The sequence below is a fragment of the Siphateles boraxobius genome, unplaced genomic scaffold (assembly GCF_051911475.1).
Source record: "Siphateles boraxobius isolate OS27281-9 unplaced genomic scaffold, OSU_SipBor_1 9, whole genome shotgun sequence".
Lineage (NCBI taxonomy): Eukaryota > Metazoa > Chordata > Actinopteri > Cypriniformes > Leuciscidae > Siphateles > Siphateles boraxobius.
This window is the reverse complement of record NW_027509219.1, coordinates 1,794,709-1,812,765: the sequence shown is the minus strand read 5'-3', so window position 1 is coordinate 1,812,765 and position 18,057 is coordinate 1,794,709. Positions and strand designations below refer to the sequence as shown.

The window sequence follows — 18,057 nt, the reverse complement described above, 5'->3', positions numbered from 1 at the left end:
TAAAGTCGTTATTTTTGTTTGTTTTTGCGCACAAAAAGTTTTCTCATCACTTGATAAACTTAGAATTGAGCCACTGTAGTCACTTGGACTATTTTAATGATGTCTTTAATGACTTTTCGAGGCCGGCAAGTTTCAATTCCTGAAGAAGCCTATGTAGGAGTGATCCAGCTCTCAGATTTCATCAAAAATATCTTAATTCGTGTTGCGAAGATGAACGAAGGTCTTACGGGGTTGAACAACATGAGGGAGAGTAAATACTGACAGAATTTTCATTTTTTGGTGAACTATCCCTTTAAGGTGTCATTGTTACAGTGTAATTATACATTAAAGTACTAAGTAATATTAATTAACTACATGTGCTTACTTACTATATTGGTTTAGGATTAGTTGCATGTAATTATGCATAATTTATAGTCATTATTACACAGTAAATACATAATACGTAATATGTCTAACAAGGACACTAAAATAACTGTTACCAAAAAGTGTTACCCAGAACTAATTTGAGGCCCAGACCACAAGATCACAACTAAACTTTTCATTTTTCAAATTTTGTTACATAAACACACATACTTAAGGGGGAAAAATTATTTTATTTATCTGAATAACAAAAAATTATGAATTATACAGTCAAATGTTCATACATCATAGATAGAAAGTAAGCTTCCGTTTCTAAGGCTTTTTCATTTTTAGTCTAATTTTTAAACCAACTTGTAATGTTTAATCTTTCATCCTTGATTTGACAATGAACCTATTTCATTTATGGTAAATTACACACAAAAAAAAACTGTTTGAATCAGTGACTGCAAGAATTATGCCACTAAAATTGAGAAATCACTTCTCCTGAACCTTCAAATTAATTACATTTCAAACTAAAGTAATTTAGTTGTAAAAGGGCTCACGAAGACTAAATTAAGGCAAGAAATTCCACACACAATGTTTATAGTAAATTGCTGAATATATAGTGCAATACAGGCATATGCATGCTCTTAACAGATATCAGTCACCCTACTAAACATGTAAATCAAAAAATGGCAAAATCATACATTAAAAGTATTTAAAATACATAGGAAGTTAGACATTTCGGTTACACTTTATTTTAATGTGTCATTGTTACAGTGTAATTATACATTTAAGTACTGAGTTATATTAATTAACTACATGTACTTACTTTAGGGTTAGGGGGGATTATGGTTTGATTGAGGGTTAGTTGCATGTAATTATGCTGCTATTTCAATACTGTTATTGCTATGGTAAGTGCATGTAACATGTAACAATGACACTATAAAAGAAAGTGTTACCGACATTTCTCTTCATACTCTTAGAAAACATATTACCACTGAATCTAATCAGCAGCGGCAGCAAATCGTAGAGCAGGGGTGTCCAATCCTGGTTCAGTGAGTTTAATTACTCTGCTGGACGCTGACCTTCCAAGAACAGGATCAGACACCTCTGTCCCAAACAGTGAAGCTGAGAAATGACATGAGGGGTGTCCAATCCTGCTTCTGGAGGGAAACTATCCTGCAGAGTTTAGCTCCAACTCTATTCCATCTGATCAAGGTCTTCAGGATGATAGAAACTCCCAGGTAGGAGTGAGATTGGAGTTAATATTATCCCTCCTGGAGCAGGATTGGATACCCCGAAATTACATGATGAATATAAAGCAGATGCAACTGCATACGTTTAAGTTTAGGAGAAAATGGGAGTATGGAAGAACTGTTGTTTTCCAGGAATCTATGAAAAAAAATAGCATACATTTCCTGATAAATGATCCTGCAAACAATATTTTTTTAAAGACAGTAACTGAAATACATAAACCAAAAAATGTTTCACAGGACATGCTATAAACTACATATAGCATGAACACGGCCGTAGCTAGAGAATTCGGGACCCTCTGAAAAAATATTGACGTGGGTCCCCACCACCCTCCACCAATATCATATACTGTACAATAGATGAGCATGGAGGCCCGCATACAACAAAAGATGGTGATGTTGTTGTAAAACCTTTATTTTAAAAGTTAAATGTTTTTATAAAAATTACAACTATATTAACTAACAAAAAGCAATAAAACCAATTTTAAATTAAGTAACAGCAAAATAATGATAAATTGATAAGAATGCAGTCAAATTTTAAAAATAAAATCATGTATTGTCTTATTTTTTAATAAATATAATATGGAACTGGTAATTATTAAATAAAGCTAATAAATGTATTCATCCAAGTGCAGTGTGTTGTATTTGTGTTTTCTTATTCCCAGCGAAATAACAATACTTTAAGAACGTCTTGATCGACTGGGATACAACAACACTCCTCTCTCTCCTTCTTTTCATGGCGTTTCTGGTACTCTGATTTATGTTTTCTTTTCCCCGACATTTTTCAATCACTCAGTCTCCTGCTCTTCCACCAACTTCATGGTTAACTTCAGGCCTCAATTCTGATTGGTTCTGTTCACAAGCTGGGGTGGGACTTACATTTTTATTGGGTCCATCTGATGTTTGTCACTGACTGAATAATTAATAATTACTTAGATCGGACTATACCATTTTTAGGGAGGTAAGAGAAGCCGATATTTTGAAAAAATATTTAACAAAATTGCAAGTTTTTGAGGTTTTCATTTAAATCTCAGGCATACAACTTATATAAATATCAGAATTATTCATACAACAGGGGCCTATATAGTATTACTGCTGGATTTTATGGGGCCCCCTGGGCAGTATATAATTATATATCAATATAATTGTCACCACCTTTCACCCCACTAGCGACGGCCCTGAGTGCATTATGTAAATTACAAAACAACAATTACTATTAGCAAACATTCAAGCCTTTTTTTTCAAAACTAATAATAATATAATCAGAACTTACTGTTGTATGTTCACATGTCAGGCTCTACAAGAGAGAAAAACAAACATTAATTAATTTTTTTTTGTTGGTCTCCGTTAATTTAATTTCATTAGTCTCATTTAATTATCACAATGTTTTTTGTGCAGTTAATCACTGGCTGTTGAGAGAGTGAAACCTTCAAAATTCATGAGACATTTAGAAGCCAAAAATGATAGATAGATAGATAGATAGATAGATAGATAGATAGATAGATAGATAGATAGATAGATAGATAGATAGATAGATAGATAGAGGAATAAACTCTAAGATCCTATGAACAGACGTCTAAGAAAGTGAGAAAAACCCAAACAGATCCTAAATGAACCAACATTAGACCCTTGCTAACACTTTCTGGAAGTCAGAGAAACATAAATAGAAAATCAAGAACAAAGGGGCTTCTATAAGCAGTGACCAGTTAAAAATCCAGATTTGTTCTCACCCCACGTGTAGGACTTTGCAGGCGCCCCCATGTGACTGACTTTGCAGGTGTAATCCTCTCCAAGCTTGGGCTTGAAGTCAACATATCTGGTCAGGTGGAACTTCCAGCCCTGTTCGAAGGCCAGGTCGGTCTGTGTGCTGCCTGGGATCTCCACCCCGTTCTTGAGGAGCTGAATGGTGATGTCAGGGGGGTGAAAGCCGCTCACATAGCAGATCAACACGTTTGCTTTGTCGTACTCTCCAGGGTTGCGGCTGTACACTTGCACTGTTGGGTCAGCTAGAGACAACACAAAGGAAACATTGTTATTTTGAAATGTGAATACTGTTTACACTTATATAGTGCAGTATTGCCTATGGAAATGTGTTTACTGCCTTTGTCCTTAAGTTTTATTTTTCATGTATCTTATTTAATTATGCATGATGTATTCTACATAGTCTTTTTCGTTATTAAGAAATATTATAAATTAATTATTATAATTTAACAATAAAATATTTAATTAAATTGCATGTTATCATGAGTCCTTTGAAAGAAACTATATGACTACCAACCATTATTATACCAGTAAAACGAGTTTATCTAAATCACAAGGTTTTTTCCGTAAGTGAAAGTGAAAGTAAAATGTTCTGGGGGTTTCAGACAACCAAACATGTCTTAGGCATGTTTGAAGAACATGTTTGACAGATTTCCACAAGCTATTTAAAGTTCACAATAAATACGTTTGATATTTTAATCATTTTAAAGGATTTTAACCTCCGTATTCCCCGCGTTAGCTGGAAGTTCGTCATAGCCTTTGAGGTCGAAAAACATAATAATTCTTAAAACTACTGAAGGATTCGAACGCATTTGATATATATATTGCGTAAAAAGCATTGAAACTGAAAACATTAATAATAGCATAAGAAGATTGGCAGAACACCTTTGTCAGAAAACAGAAGCGTTATACTTACCATGTTTGGCAGAACAACTGGCGCTCAGAAACACTAGAGCGACCACAGCGAGTTTAAACCACATGATTTCCACACCAGTAATGTCTCAGTTTTCTATGATTCTTTTCAAAGTTATCGCCAGAGTCGAGTCCACGTCTTGCCTTTGAGATCTCTACCTAAACACAAAATGCGGAAATACGGAAGGGGAAAAACATTCGGGTCAACAGATTAAACCCCGCCCTCAAATATTTTTTAACAAATCATAAATTGTCTTTTTCTTTTGCTGGGTGATAATGGCGCACGGATGTTTGAGATGACTTGCATTACAGTCGACATGAAATAAAAATCGACCCTTTTCTTTTTTCTTAAATTGCATTATTCATTATAAATTATTTATTCCTGCACATCTTTTTCATTTAATTTTTCAATTCGTTTAACTCATAATCTTTAATCAAAATAAATTCCTTGCAAAATTCTTGCAATGACATCTCTTCTCGGATAGCCTGTATACTGGCGTGAGGGCGGGGCAACCTGTCACTCACACGAGATCGACCAATAGCAAACCACAACCATCCAAAAAGATTCAATTCGCCATGGACCAGAGCCTTTGACATAATCAAGGCCCTGTCCCAAATGGCACACTCCGGACTTCTGGACTTCCTCAGAGTCCACATTTTGGTGATGTCATGTAGTGCAGACTTATAGGGCCCTTGACGCGAGTCCACAAGGGCGCATTGAGAGGTATTTTTGGGACACACTTGATCGAGCTTTATCCCTCTCCATACGGAGCCGAATAAACTGAAAGGTCATCTCATCAGTTCCTTTATTACATAAAAATCAGAAATATCATAAAATTATACTATTTAGCATCGATCGAGAACAGGATTTCTTTTCTTTTCCAAAACTAATCTCCATGTGAACTACACACCCATACAGTTTTGATATTTTGTATGCCACCTGGGCATTACACAATAGATACATGCTTATTTAAATGATGTATTGTACTACATACATAATGTTCCATTTGAACTAAGATTACAATTTTAACACATAATGAAAATGTTTGTGAGTTTCAGATGACTTTACAGGTTTAAATATTCTTACTACGTTTACATATGACTCAGTAAAGCCCTGACATTCGGTTCTATTTATTTAATGAATCATAATGCGATCATATTATTCAGTGTGCTACTATTAGCTAATGTTTGAGACATCAACCACTGGTCGATGAACATAATGTTTGTATAAACTGTAAAAACCGGTTTGTAAAAACCGTAATGATACTTACACTTAAATACTTTCTTCTCAGCCATGTTAACAATTGTCCATGAGCGAAATCTCCTCCCATCCGTTGTGTGATTGGCCTTTCGCAAGGTATCCTGGGTAGTTGGAGCCTGCATCCATATGGACTTCGCGGAAGACCGCTTCAAGGGTACAAAGGGGGCGCTGCTGAGAACACTTCAGAGCGTTAAAATGATGAATAGGACGGCCTCCGGACTTGTAGACTCAGTGAGTGAAAGTCCACATGAAGTGTGCCATTAGAGCTCAAGTCCCTTCAATTTTTTCATTCGAAATGTATTTTCGTAACTCCCAGAGGACTATAAGAAATATGATTCATCATTCATTCAACAGGTTCATCATAATTAATGTGAATAATGCATAATCAATTCTAAAGTGAAGATCATGGTAACCCACTTGTAGTTATTGACTCAAGTTTACTTATGATTTATGATTTATAATGGCCTTTTTTTAAACAGAAAAGTATTTATTTCTAACTGTTAAACTGTTTTTATTAAGAGAAAAATGCTTGGTGCTCCTTTAAGAAGCATAAAATAATTTGCCCAACTTTTGTGAACACGTTTTTTTTTTTAAGTTTATATAAAACAATCGAGCCAAATGCCTATCTTTCAAATTATATCTTTGTCCTACTCAATTTATATAGCTAGATCATGCCACATGTTTTCAGCATTGATACATCATCTTTAAAGGACCACTGGAGTGCCCTGAAACATGCAGCATTATTTAATATGTTGATGTAATTTCCAATGAAACAGGAAGACAGGACGGGACATATCAAACAGCTCCTCATCTTTTGTAAAATAGCCAATAGCATTTAGTTTATATCACAGCTCGACCAGAGCCGTAGAGCTCTGACCGTTTCTACTCATAACCTCCTCCATATTTCTTTATAATATAGCACTCTGTGAAGAATTCAAATGGGTCCAATATGTTTTCTGGTCTGCGGCGACTCGCGTATATTATGATCCGCTCTGTGCTATCATCACTTCGTGTGACACTTACGTGAAACCAGACTTCATTCACCCCAAAAATATTTACACCGTCTGAATCGTTCCCTATCCCCTATATAGAGTGTAAAACTGTAATTGTGTGAACAAGTGACCGATTTTAGGTGCAGCTAGAGCGTCTATTTATAATGTAGCTATAATGACTCTACTGAGCAATTGATTGGACAGAAAAGTGCAGAGTGATGTCATCAAAATCACTGATCCATATTGGCAGAAGTAAGTTTTGAATGCATATCTTCTAAATGTGAATTTTGTCATTGTTTTGGAGCACTAGCTTAGAGATAACAGTATGGCATACTTCATACGTCTTCATACTAAAAGCCAAAAAACTAAAATATTTGATTTCATGGGGACTTTAATGCAAGGTTGAACAGCAATGAAAACCTTGTATTCTGTGTCATCAGTTTATGCAAGTCATCTAGCCTAAACACTGTGGCCATAGTATTTAATTCTCTGTAAATATTAGAATGAGCCCTCCTACATATACCCCCCCTCTCTCTCTCTCTCTCTCTCTCTCTCTCTCACATACACACACACATACACTCACACACGCACTCATGTCACCGCGAGTGCTGTGAAGACATGATTCAAACATTCACACTCTGGATTTCTCAAGTAGCCTATTCCACAAGCTGACCAGCTGTAATTCCTGAGGGAAAATCGCCTTCGCCTTGTTTGTAATTCCCATGTTCCTCGATCCTATTATTCAGGTAAATGTCTTTTCTGCTATACTATATTTAAACAAATTAAAAATAGGCTAAATTGGGTTTTGTTGTAGCTTCTTGTGGCTTAATTATGCAGCGCTGCTTGCACCTTAATAGGCTATATTACAGTCGTCGAGCTTTAAAGACTTAAAATATAGCAGAGCAACTTGAGTTTTGTCTGCCATTAATTTATTGGGATTGTTCAGTTATTTCACTCCACAGTCCCATTATATGCCCATATATATAGGGCTCATGGGCACTCTCAGAGATCTTCAGTTCGCACTTCAGTTGAAGATTGAGGAGTTACGGCAAAGAGATGCTCTTATCGACGAGCTGGAGCTTGAACTGGACGCTAAAGATGATCTGATACGACGCCTGCAGGGGGAGCTCGACCGTCTGCGCCTCTCCGCTGCAGGCATCTCAGCTGCCACTGCTGGTACTGAAACCGCTTTATTTTTTAAATGTCTTTTAAACTGTAGGCTATGTCAGAAATAAATTTTGACTAGATTGTTTTTATTTCTGTTTTTTTTTTTTGAAAAAAATATTTAAATAAAAACGTATTATTAAAAAACAATAATAAATATTAATAATAATAAAATATATATTAAAAAATCTGTATTAAAATGTGGCTGACGCAAACAAATCTGTTTTCACGCTCTGACGCTACATCCATTTTCACAAAAATCGAAGCAAAGATGACACTGACACTGACAGACAAGACAGAGCAGGCTATTTATATATGAAACAGATTCTCAGCTTTTAAATTCTGTCAATTTTATACGAAATTCAAACAATAAAAAAAGGTTTTGGCGCTCAGCGCAGGATGTGAATCGATCATCTCTTCCTCTTTACTACTTGTTAATAGTAAATTAACAGGAATGAACATCAGAAGGTATGTTGAAAGATACAGTACAACTTAAAGAAATGTATCATATCTCATGTAATCGCTCAATCAGGGTTTCAGGTCAATAAGCTTGTAAACACCTTACATTTACCCCAGAAAAGCCATTTGATAACCATGATGTTATCTAGAAAAAATAAATATAGGAGTATTTTGCTATCTATATGCACTGTATTACGTATTTATTATATTTTTAATCATATCATTTAAAATATTATAACGCTATTATATAAAAAAGCATATTAAATATTCCTGTGGTGAAAATCATTTCTGTCTTTCTATATGGTGTTTTTAATATGCTTTAAGACAAACCATGAGCAAATTCATAAGTCAACACTATTAAGTATCTTCTTCTTCTTAAAACTGCAGTGAACCAAAGACATTCTTAGAAGTCTCAAGAGAAGCCAGGTTATCCCGGTATATTTTTCTGTTGGTATGAAAAACCGTGAACATTTAGCAATATAGCGGGTGAATTATGTATATGACGTATATTACGATGTTATGATGAACTATGCCTTTCTCCACTGACGTTCTGAGTTGTTTAAAGTGTTTACCTAAGGCTGATTTTTAGAAAGCGCTCTTTGACTCTGAGATGGCGAATGGGAACATGGTTTGTGTAACATTAGCATCACATTATTAGCTTGATAACGTAGACAAGCAAAAGTCTAATCATATTAATTACCGTTATGTGTCCGATGTTGTAGAGAGCGATACATTAAACGCATTACCATTCTGATACAACGACTTGTAGACGAGCCTGTATAATTCACTCTTCCATATATAAATGAATTAAACCAGTATTTTCCACTTGCCATTGTGAGTCGTTTTCTACAGTAAAGTTGACCGAGTGTATCTCTGAGCTAGTGTGAGTGAGTGGAGGTGCTGCTAATATAAGGGTTTAGATTTTCATACAAGCTATTTTAAGGCATTAAGATATTGTTTTTTAGGAAAAACGTTTAAATATGTCGTTTTGGTGATCAACGATGAGTTTTAAGAGATACAATTATTGTCTACTGGGGGACTTTAATGTTTACAGCATTAGTTGAGAGATGTTTTCCGTAATTGAGAAAAATGAACATGTAGCTACTGTAGCTACCTGATATTTATTCAGATGAATCGATATTGAATCAAGATCGGAATTAAAACAGTAGCCAGTTAGTGTGCAATCTCAACATTGTGACATGTTGTCTCTAAACTTGATGAAATTCTGTTTAGTTACCAAATAACCAACAAATAGCAGGCGTCATTACTGGAAAACTAAGGGGAGTAAAGCTATCTTTACATCCCCTTGTATGAAAATTTTGTGATATCACATAAAAAAATGTGTAATGGAAACTGCAAGAGGCACACGATATTTAAAAAATGCGTTTAAAAACTTGTGGAGGTTTTGTTTTACCCAATAAGAAGACATGCGCATAAACTACAATACATTTACCAAATGACTCATTATTGATGCGCAGCAAAAAAAACTCATGTGGCTTTTCCTCAACAGAGGATGTGATTGGATAACTGGACTAACCAGGGGACCAGTTTTATTGCACAGCATATCAAATGTTGGTTTTGTCACTCTGAAATGCCTGAGCCAAAGTCTGTCATCACAGTGGCTGGGTATAATAACCTGCCAGTCCCAGAAGTGTCTCACACGATTGCACTCCCAAATACCAGGTATCCGCCTCAGAACGCAAGATAACATGACAGTGTTTATTGGGTTTCGTCTGCAGATATGGGGAAAAAAATTCAAGTGTAATGGAGTGAGTGAGTCTACTCAATATGTACACTTCAGGCAGATCCATAGACCACAATGCAACATGATTGCGATGTCACTGTTAGGGTTATGTTCTGTCTTGTCAGATTTCATGATGTTCAGTTGCTGTTTTCCTTTGACCCTGTTTTCCCATGTGTTTTATTTGATTCATCCTATTCACCTGTCCCTCATTGATTAACTCGTTAGCTCTTTTGTTTGCCCTGTGTATTTAAGCCCTCAGTTTCTGTTAGTTCTTTGTCCTGGATTGTTTCATGTCAATATGTATGTGGTTGTGTTTTCTCTGAGTTGTTCTTCTATTTTATTATTTTGATTCATGGATTAAAGAACTATTTTGCATATCTCCTTCGTCGGTCGCTTCATTACAGCCATCCACGTGACAGGATCCAGGACCTAGTCCTGAAGACTCAGTTCATGGACCTGGCTGACAGAAGAAGACAGGCTGAGGACAATCTTCTGTACTCCATCTGTCAAAACAGCCGACCTCTAGAGCGTTATGTGGAGGAGTTTTTGGAATATGCCCATCTGTTGAGCCGGAGCGATTCTACGCCAAATGCTTGCTTTTTGATGGGACTGGATGATGATTTATGTGGTGAATGTTATATACCCTTAGTTCAGTGGTTCTCAAACCTGTCCTGGAGTACCACCAGCCCTGCACACAATTTTGTATGTCTCCCTATATCTGACATATACATTTCAGGTCTAGCAGTCTCTACTAATGAGCGCATGAGTTGAATCAGGTGTTATAGATGAGGGAGACATCCAAAATAAGCAGGGCTGATGGTACTCCAGAACAGGTTTGAGAACCACTGACTTATTTGATTATATTAATTACGTCCTCTGACTAAATCATTCGGATTTCATGGTGTCATCATTTCATGATGAAGTTAAAGGACAATACAAACCCTCATCCAGTTCCATCCTGAGTGCGTTTGGGTGCTCAAACTCACCCCAAACCTGCGACTGAACCCTCCACATCCCTCAATATCGAAACCATGTCATTCATTCCTCCAGTCTTCCCTCGAGCCCGGAAGGTGTTTTCGAACAGCATTGACCTGGTAGCATAAGTCCTGCGTTTATTCCCATCCAGGTGCCTCTGAAGAAATCTTCCCCTCTCTAGTCCCCACATCCAGAGTCCACTCCGATTGTTTATTCCAGTGGGGGAAATTCCATAGTCCACTCCAGTGGGAGAAATCAGCGAGTCCGTTCCAGCCAGTGAAATTCCAGAGTCTGCTCCAGAAAGTGAAGTCCCTGAGCCTGCTCTCGACAGGGAAAATCCAGAGCTTAGCCCAGAGAGCGTTGCACTGTCCATAATGGCTCTGTCATTATGTGTAGACTATCTCGTCTTTTTGTATTTGAATCTAGATTTATTCACATTGGCCCATAAAAACCTCTACATGAACCCACTTGTCTGAAGAAAAGTACAGTGGACGAATTTACGTTTTATTAAAAGTGCAGGGGGCATGTCGTATTCTACGCCCATGCAAATATATTTTTTAAATCATTTCATTAGCAATTTTTTGCTGTCATAATCTTTCATCAAAATGCCAGAAACTTACCCCTGTGATATGACTCCCTTTACCTTCTAGCGTATGAAAGGCCACAACTTACTTTCTTCTGTGGATCATAAAAGAAGATAATTTGAGAATTTTTTTTTTTTTTACCATATATTTGAAGTCAGTGAGTTCTAATAATTTTTAGGTTGCCAACATTCTTCAAAATATCATCTATTATATTCCCCAAAAAATGTTTGGAACAATCTCTTCCGGGAATGGATGGTGTGAAGTTCTCTGCCCTGTTTCCACCTGGTGTTAAGATGCATTTTCAGTGCCGAGACGTACTGTTTCCACCTATTAAAATGCATGTATTCTGTGACCACTTCTGATTTAATTTCTTTGTGACACTCTCCTCTTATTTTGTCACACTACATCAATTTCTAGGAAACAAGGATTTATTGTACAAACACTATTGACTGAACAAACCCATGTTACGTGGATTATGTGTGATCAGAAAGGAAGCAACTGAAAAGGATGAAGAAAGCATCTGCAATTTCGTTTGTAATCCATGTGTTTTGCTACAATGCAGCAAAGTTTGAATTGCATAATGTTTTGGTGCGCTTTCTTTCAGCACGTCCCACAATGATTATGTATTAGGTCAGTAGGCGAAGTGTAGGTGGCCTTTTGTTAAATACACTACAAAAGCAATTCGGTTGAATGTGTTTTCAAATAGCTCTGGAAGTGGTCAAAAGTGGACAAGCTCAAAATGAGTTATGTCCCATTTACACCTGTATTTAGAGACGTTAACTTGCTATCAGATAAATGAAAATGCATCAGGGCCTTTGTTTTCATTTGCATTAGTGGTTTCTGAATCACTTCGTATTTGCATATAGATAAACTTTGTGAACTCCAGCAGCTCAACATTGTCACTCCCGTTGAAGCCCCCTCCACACTGCCAGTGACTGTTTTTTGATAGGTTACATAGCAATGTAATGGTTGGTCCTTTGTAGACTTTCCTAATTCTGGTTTCCCTATTAATATTTATGAACATTACAGTGGGTAAGTTGTCGTTCCATATGGCCATGTCTCTTCTAAGAGTGCTAACACTGGACTGCATGAATCTACACACATGCACACATTTTTAATTGTTACTGACATTTGAAGTTTATGTTAATTGAGTTTTAAATTAAGTAATATTCTAAACTTTTATAAAGTACAACCTACTGAATCCCAATAGACATAAAGTCAAGGACGAAAGAATAATACATTAGTGCAACCATAATAGCCGATGAAAAAGCAAACATTTTTATATGCAGTATACGTCAACAAACTGCTCAGAGTTCAGATGTAATTACCCTGTCTTTTTTTTATTTTATCTTAGTACCGATATTCATTACTCTCTTTTCATTTGCATTTAGGTCAACAACGTGCTTCTTCCCTAAGAGTGAGGAGAAAAGCTCTGGTTACAGATTCAGTAACCATGGAGTCAAAACTAGTCTTACAAAACCCACCAATCAGCCATAGCAAGAGTGAAGAGTAAGAACCCTTTTAAAATTCGAACACATACTCATGTCTCCTAGTGCTAAATTTCCCCAGTGTAACTCTTTGTCTATCTATGTTTATTTCTTTCAGGTCAAAGAGGCTGATAGAATCGGCTTTAGCAGAAAATGAGTGCATGAAATATCTAGACAGGGATCAGATGCTGTGTTTGGTGGATTCTGCCTATCCCATCACGCTCAAACAGGGTGTGTGTTTTGTCCAGGAAGGGGATAATGGAACCCAGGCATACATTGTTGAAGGTGAGGAAGAGTGCTAGACTGAAAGAGTTTTTCTCACCTCATAATCCCGCTCAGAATGGTACATGTTTTCTTTGGACTCACACTGCATGTTGATTTGTGAACATTCACAGATCCCAGTGCTTACATGGTTATCTTATAACCAAGTGCTCAAAAGTCACTCATTATTAGCCAAGGTCTAGTCAAGCCTCCAGGCATATTCTAAATTCTTTCTTTCTTTCTTTCTTTCTTTCTTTCTTTCTTTCTTTCTTTCTTTCTTTCTTTCTTTCTTTCTTTCTTTCTTTCTTTCTTTCTTTCTTTCTTTCTTTCTTTCTTTCTCCTTCTTTCTCTCTTTCTTTCTTTCTTTCTTTCTTATGGATTGCAGTGAGATGTGCTTATGTTATGGTATTGTTCATCTTTTTCTTTAAAGAGACAATGTGTAGTTTTTTTAGGTATTTCATTATCTAAAATCAATATTATAATAACATAATTATTATTCATAAATATGTCCTCAATGAAGTACAAATACCTCTGCCAATTATCTGACTTATCCTCGTAAACAAAGAATTTATTATCTTTACATGTGACGGGTAGGTCCACGGAGGCTTCCATGTTGTTCCGCCATCTTGAAAAACTATATTAGCAGAGAGGGTCAAAAAGTACTAGGCCAGCGCGTTTCCACAATGCGTTTTCGTTCAGAGCCAGCGTTACGTAACTGAAAGCAGCAGAAACGGAGGAGTAGAGCAGTGAGAGGCGCTTGTCACTGCCCCGGCAAGTTTAAAAGGCTGCATTGCACTGTTATTTTTAATGCCATACATATGCCAAGCCACAGGAGAAGAAATCCTTGTCGCCAAAAAAGTCCAAAATTGAACGTAAAAGGAAACGTGACGGGAGATTACAAAAAACAAGAATCAATGTCGGGATAGCTTTTTCCAGGTGGAAAGAGCTAATGCAGGAGAAAGATTTCAAAAGAGACGCTGAAGTTGCCTGCTTTCTCCTCTTCAGAGACCACCCTTTGAGCCTTTGCAATCAGCAGAGTTAAAAATTCTGTTCTGGAAGACAGTACTCCTGGTTGCATTGGCCTTTCATTTCGGTCGACGAATTGTGCCTGGAATCCCCAGCCCGTATACGTGCCCAAGGTTCCTACCACTCCCTTCCGGGACCAGGTGGTGAACCTGCAAGCGCTGCCCTTGGAGGAGGTAGACCCAGCACTGGCTTTTCTCTGTCCCATTCGCACTTTGCGCCTACACGTGGACCGAACGCAAAGCCTCAGGACCTCAGATCAGCTCTTCGTCTGTTACGGAGTCCAGCAGCAGGGAAAGGCTGTCTCGAGGCAGAGGATGGCCCACTGGATAGTGGACGCCATCGCCTTGGCTTACAAAGCCCAAGGCGTGCCTTGCCTGCTCGGGTTGAGAGCCTACTCCACTAGGAGTGTCGCTTCCTGGGCGCTGGCACACGGTGCCTCGCTGACAGATATTTGTAGAGCTGTGGGCTGGGTGACATCTAACACGTTCGCTAGGTTTTATAGCCTACGCGTTGAGCCGATTTCTTTCCGTGTGCTCACTTTAACCAGCCAGCAACACCGAAGTTCCGGCTCTAGTGTCGGCTTGCTTCGTCCCTCCCCTCCACATGGAGCGGATACCCGCGCTTTTTGCTCCAGTCGAGTTCCCCACCAAGGCAAATCCTCCAGAGTTCCTCCGCACACTTCGGCAGCCGGATGTGTCACGGTTTATGGATTCACTGTCTCTCTCTCGTCTCGCGTGCGGTTGTTGTGTGTGTGTATGTGTGTCTGTGGGCATGGTCACTGATCACTGCTGATCAGCAGCGCCAGCTGGTTTCAATCCGTTTGTCCCTTTATAAGTTCAGTAACGTGTCTCATGTTGTCAGATCGTTGTGGTTTCCCCGGTGTGTTCCTGTGTTCGTGTTCGTGTTGGATCGTGGATTCCCTGTGTTCTTCGTCTCTTCTGGATTCTTCACCTGCACTGGATTACCAAGCACTGCACTGGGTCTTCACGGGTTATCACCAGCCCCAGTCGCTCACCGAGGTCCCTGTGTCACCTTCCATCTCGCGCTGATCGCCTGTCCTGCACCTGTGGAGAGAGTCTACCTGTGTTTAGTGTCTGACCTTCGTGTCTGTGTACACCTGAATAAAGAGTCTTTTGCATTTACATCCGTCTCTGTGATCCGTTACAGGATGTGGTGTAGTGTCTGACGCCAGGCCTTGTTCTCGTATGCTTGTGTAACCTGTGCTAGGCTGGGTCCCATATATTGTGATCCCTGCGGCGATCCCATGTGTGTATTCTTCCACGATCAGCTCCCTGCGGTAAGCCCGTGTCTTTCCCTTGGCAGAGTCCGCTCTGCCATCACTGTCTGGTGTAGCCTCCCCCTTCTCAGGCTGGAGCAACCCCAGTGACATTCCATATGTTGTACTGCCCCTACCGGCCAGTCCATTTTATGTATCCTCCACATGTTACATCCCTTCGGGCAGGATGCGGCTTCTGCAGCGTCACTCTCCCCTGGAAAGGCAAGCTTTCCCAGTGTTATCCAAGAGTTCCACTGTGTGGGTTATATCGGAACAACAATTCAAACTCTCCCTGCACAAAGCCTTCCACCCCAGTCAGTAGGGGGTCTGAGAAGCTTGTTCAGGGCACTGGAAGTGGCAACAACTGTGGCGTTTTCCATAGGGATCCCAATTACAACGGCACGTCGACATAACATCGAAGGTGACTGACTGAAAAGCAATGTCTCGGTTATGTATGTAACCCTCGTTCCCTGAAGGATCCTGTTCCTTGACCTATCGCTGTACGGCCACCACAATTTCGGCTCCTCAGTGAAACACAAAAGGTGCTTGCATCCGCTTCCATGTTTATACCCGCACTGCGGGGCGGGGCTCGAGATTCAGATCTTGCACGCCAATTTGCATTGGCTCGTTCTGTGGTTACTATAAGATGATTGGGGTCCCTAAAGTGATCCTGATTACGTCGGCATGTCGACGTAACGTCTCCCCTTCCCTCCTTCAGGGAATGAGGGTTACATACATAACCGAGAAGCTATTTGACATTGTTGCAAAGATACTTATAAAGAATATCTAAAGTGAACTAGCGAAATAAAGTGTAATATGCCAATGGTGCAAAATTCTGCAACAATTGATATTTATTTTCATGTACATGTAATTTGAATGATTTTATACATGCTGGACGAAGCCAAGCTGCATTCTAATTATACATATCTGTTAGTCCAACTTCATTTAAAAAAGACTTGTGCTTTATTCTGATTGAAATCAAGAATAAGCAGCAAAGAGTCAAATAGAATTCTTAAAGATACAGTATCAAAAACATCCTGTTTAATTCTAAAGGTTGAAGAGAAGGTGCAAAACGGTCATAAAAATAAATTATGTCATTGGTGTAAGACACCTTGACTAACATTTCAAGTTGACTTCAGAAAATCATTTGTTCTGTTCCTTTCTCTGACTGAGGCACAATAATTAGTATGCACCTCCCATAGCATTTGCAGGACCAGGCAGGTAGCAAGAGAAGTCTGAGACTGACCTGCTTCTGGGAAGATAGAACGAGAGAAAACATTCTTGCTGGTTATTTGCGATGGAATGAGTTTTAAAATCTCAGTGTGTGTCTAAATACCCAGGTTGCAAGTGAGAAAAAAAAAGGATGGAGAGCAGGAGAAGAGATCTATCACCATCCATTAAAGTGTTCATCAATACCTGTCCGTGAGCTGTGATAATCCCAATCCGTGATTTGTTAAGAAGGAGGGCTGTATTTGTCCTGATGTGCTGAATTGTTTTGGCTCTGGGCTTCTCCGTGCCAAATCTGTGATGGGTCAGATTCAGATCATCTGTCTATGTGACAGGCATACTGTCACTCAACAACACCTGTCACTTCCGGAAACCTTGAGGGATGTGTGTGTGTGTGTGTGTGTGTGTGTGTGTGTGTGTGTGTGTGTGTGTGTGTGTGTGTGTGTGTGTGTGTGTGTGTGTGTGTGTGTGTGTGTGTGTGTGTGTGTGTGTGTGTGTGTGTGTGTTTGTTAACAGAGGGAAAATTGGAGGTATCCAGGGCTGGCCAGAGGCTGCACATCATTGAGCCGGGGATGATGTTTGAAGAACTGGCCCTCATTCATAACCACACCTGCTCCACTACTGTCACAGGTATTGACACATGTGTGCACACACACACACACACACACACACACACACACACACACACACACACACACACACACACACACACACACACACACACACACACACACACACACACACACACACACACACACACTCTCTGTCACAGGTATTGACATTACTCACTCACACACAGAGCTCAGAGGGCTTAATGAAGTCATTTGTCAATAAATGGGACAGTTGTTGACATACAGTAGGAGTAAAGAGATATAAAATGACTGTGGATAGTATATAGATTATATAATTTGGTTTTGGAAGAATTTGATGAGAAAGGTTAGTTCATACTAAGAAATATGTCTTTTGATTACCCGTCTGTTCAAATCTGTTTGAGATCTCTTCTGAAACTCTTTAAAGTCACCATAAAATCAAAATGGATCGTTCTTCCTTTTTTTTTTTTTTTTTTTGTATATTGCTGTATTTATTTAAATGATTTATCCATGCACATTATTATTATTATTTTTCTTAATTTTCTTATATTTTTAAATTTTATTCTTTAAAAAAAAAAATCTTAAAAAATAATTTTCTTATTCTTATAATTGTAAACTTATTTTCTTTTAATATGTGCCCTTTTAACCTTTTCTCTCCTCCCTCTTGCAATGACATCTTTTCTCTTCTCTTATGTGTTAACTGGTGTGAGGCGGGGAACCTGTCACTCATATGAGATCCACCA

General features: G+C 38.5%; 2 protein-coding genes across 2 annotated transcripts in view; one reads left to right on the top strand and one right to left on the bottom strand.

The window, feature by feature from the left end:
• Nucleotides 1–573: 573 nt before the first annotated feature.
• Nucleotides 574–4,734, bottom strand: b2ml (beta-2-microglobulin, like). The gene is made up of 4 exons (XM_077223731.1): nt 4,273–4,734; nt 3,326–3,601; nt 2,869–2,892; nt 574–1,734 (listed from the first exon to the last, which is right to left on the bottom strand). Exons 1-3 carry the CDS (start codon nt 4,334–4,336, stop codon nt 2,879–2,881), a joined length of 354 nt encoding a protein of 117 aa, XP_077079846.1. The 5' UTR covers nt 4,337–4,734; the 3' UTR covers nt 574–1,734; nt 2,869–2,878.
• Nucleotides 4,735–7,138: 2,404 nt separating this feature from the next.
• Nucleotides 7,139–18,057, top strand: part of prkg1l (protein kinase cGMP-dependent 1, like) — a 43,740-nt gene continuing 32,821 nt past the window's right edge. The window contains exons 1-5 of the mRNA XM_077223688.1: nt 7,139–7,267; nt 7,468–7,697; nt 12,839–12,956; nt 13,053–13,219; nt 17,241–17,354. Coding sequence (XP_077079803.1) covers nt 7,493–7,697; nt 12,839–12,956; nt 13,053–13,219; nt 17,241–17,354 — 604 coding nt within the window. The 5' untranslated portion in view covers nt 7,139–7,267; nt 7,468–7,492. The remainder of the gene's footprint in view (nt 7,268–7,467; nt 7,698–12,838; nt 12,957–13,052; nt 13,220–17,240; nt 17,355–18,057) is intronic.

Bases quoted from the DNA above. Each gene is read 5' to 3' on its own strand.
- b2ml (XM_077223731.1), bottom strand. From the start codon at position 4,336: ATGTGGTTTAAACTCGCTGTGGTCGCTCTAGTGTTTCTGAGCGCCAGT. The intron at 3,602-4,272 runs GTAAGTATAACG...TGTTGTCTCTAG, and splicing joins CAGTTGTTCTGCCAAACATG to CTGACCCAACAGTGCAAGTG.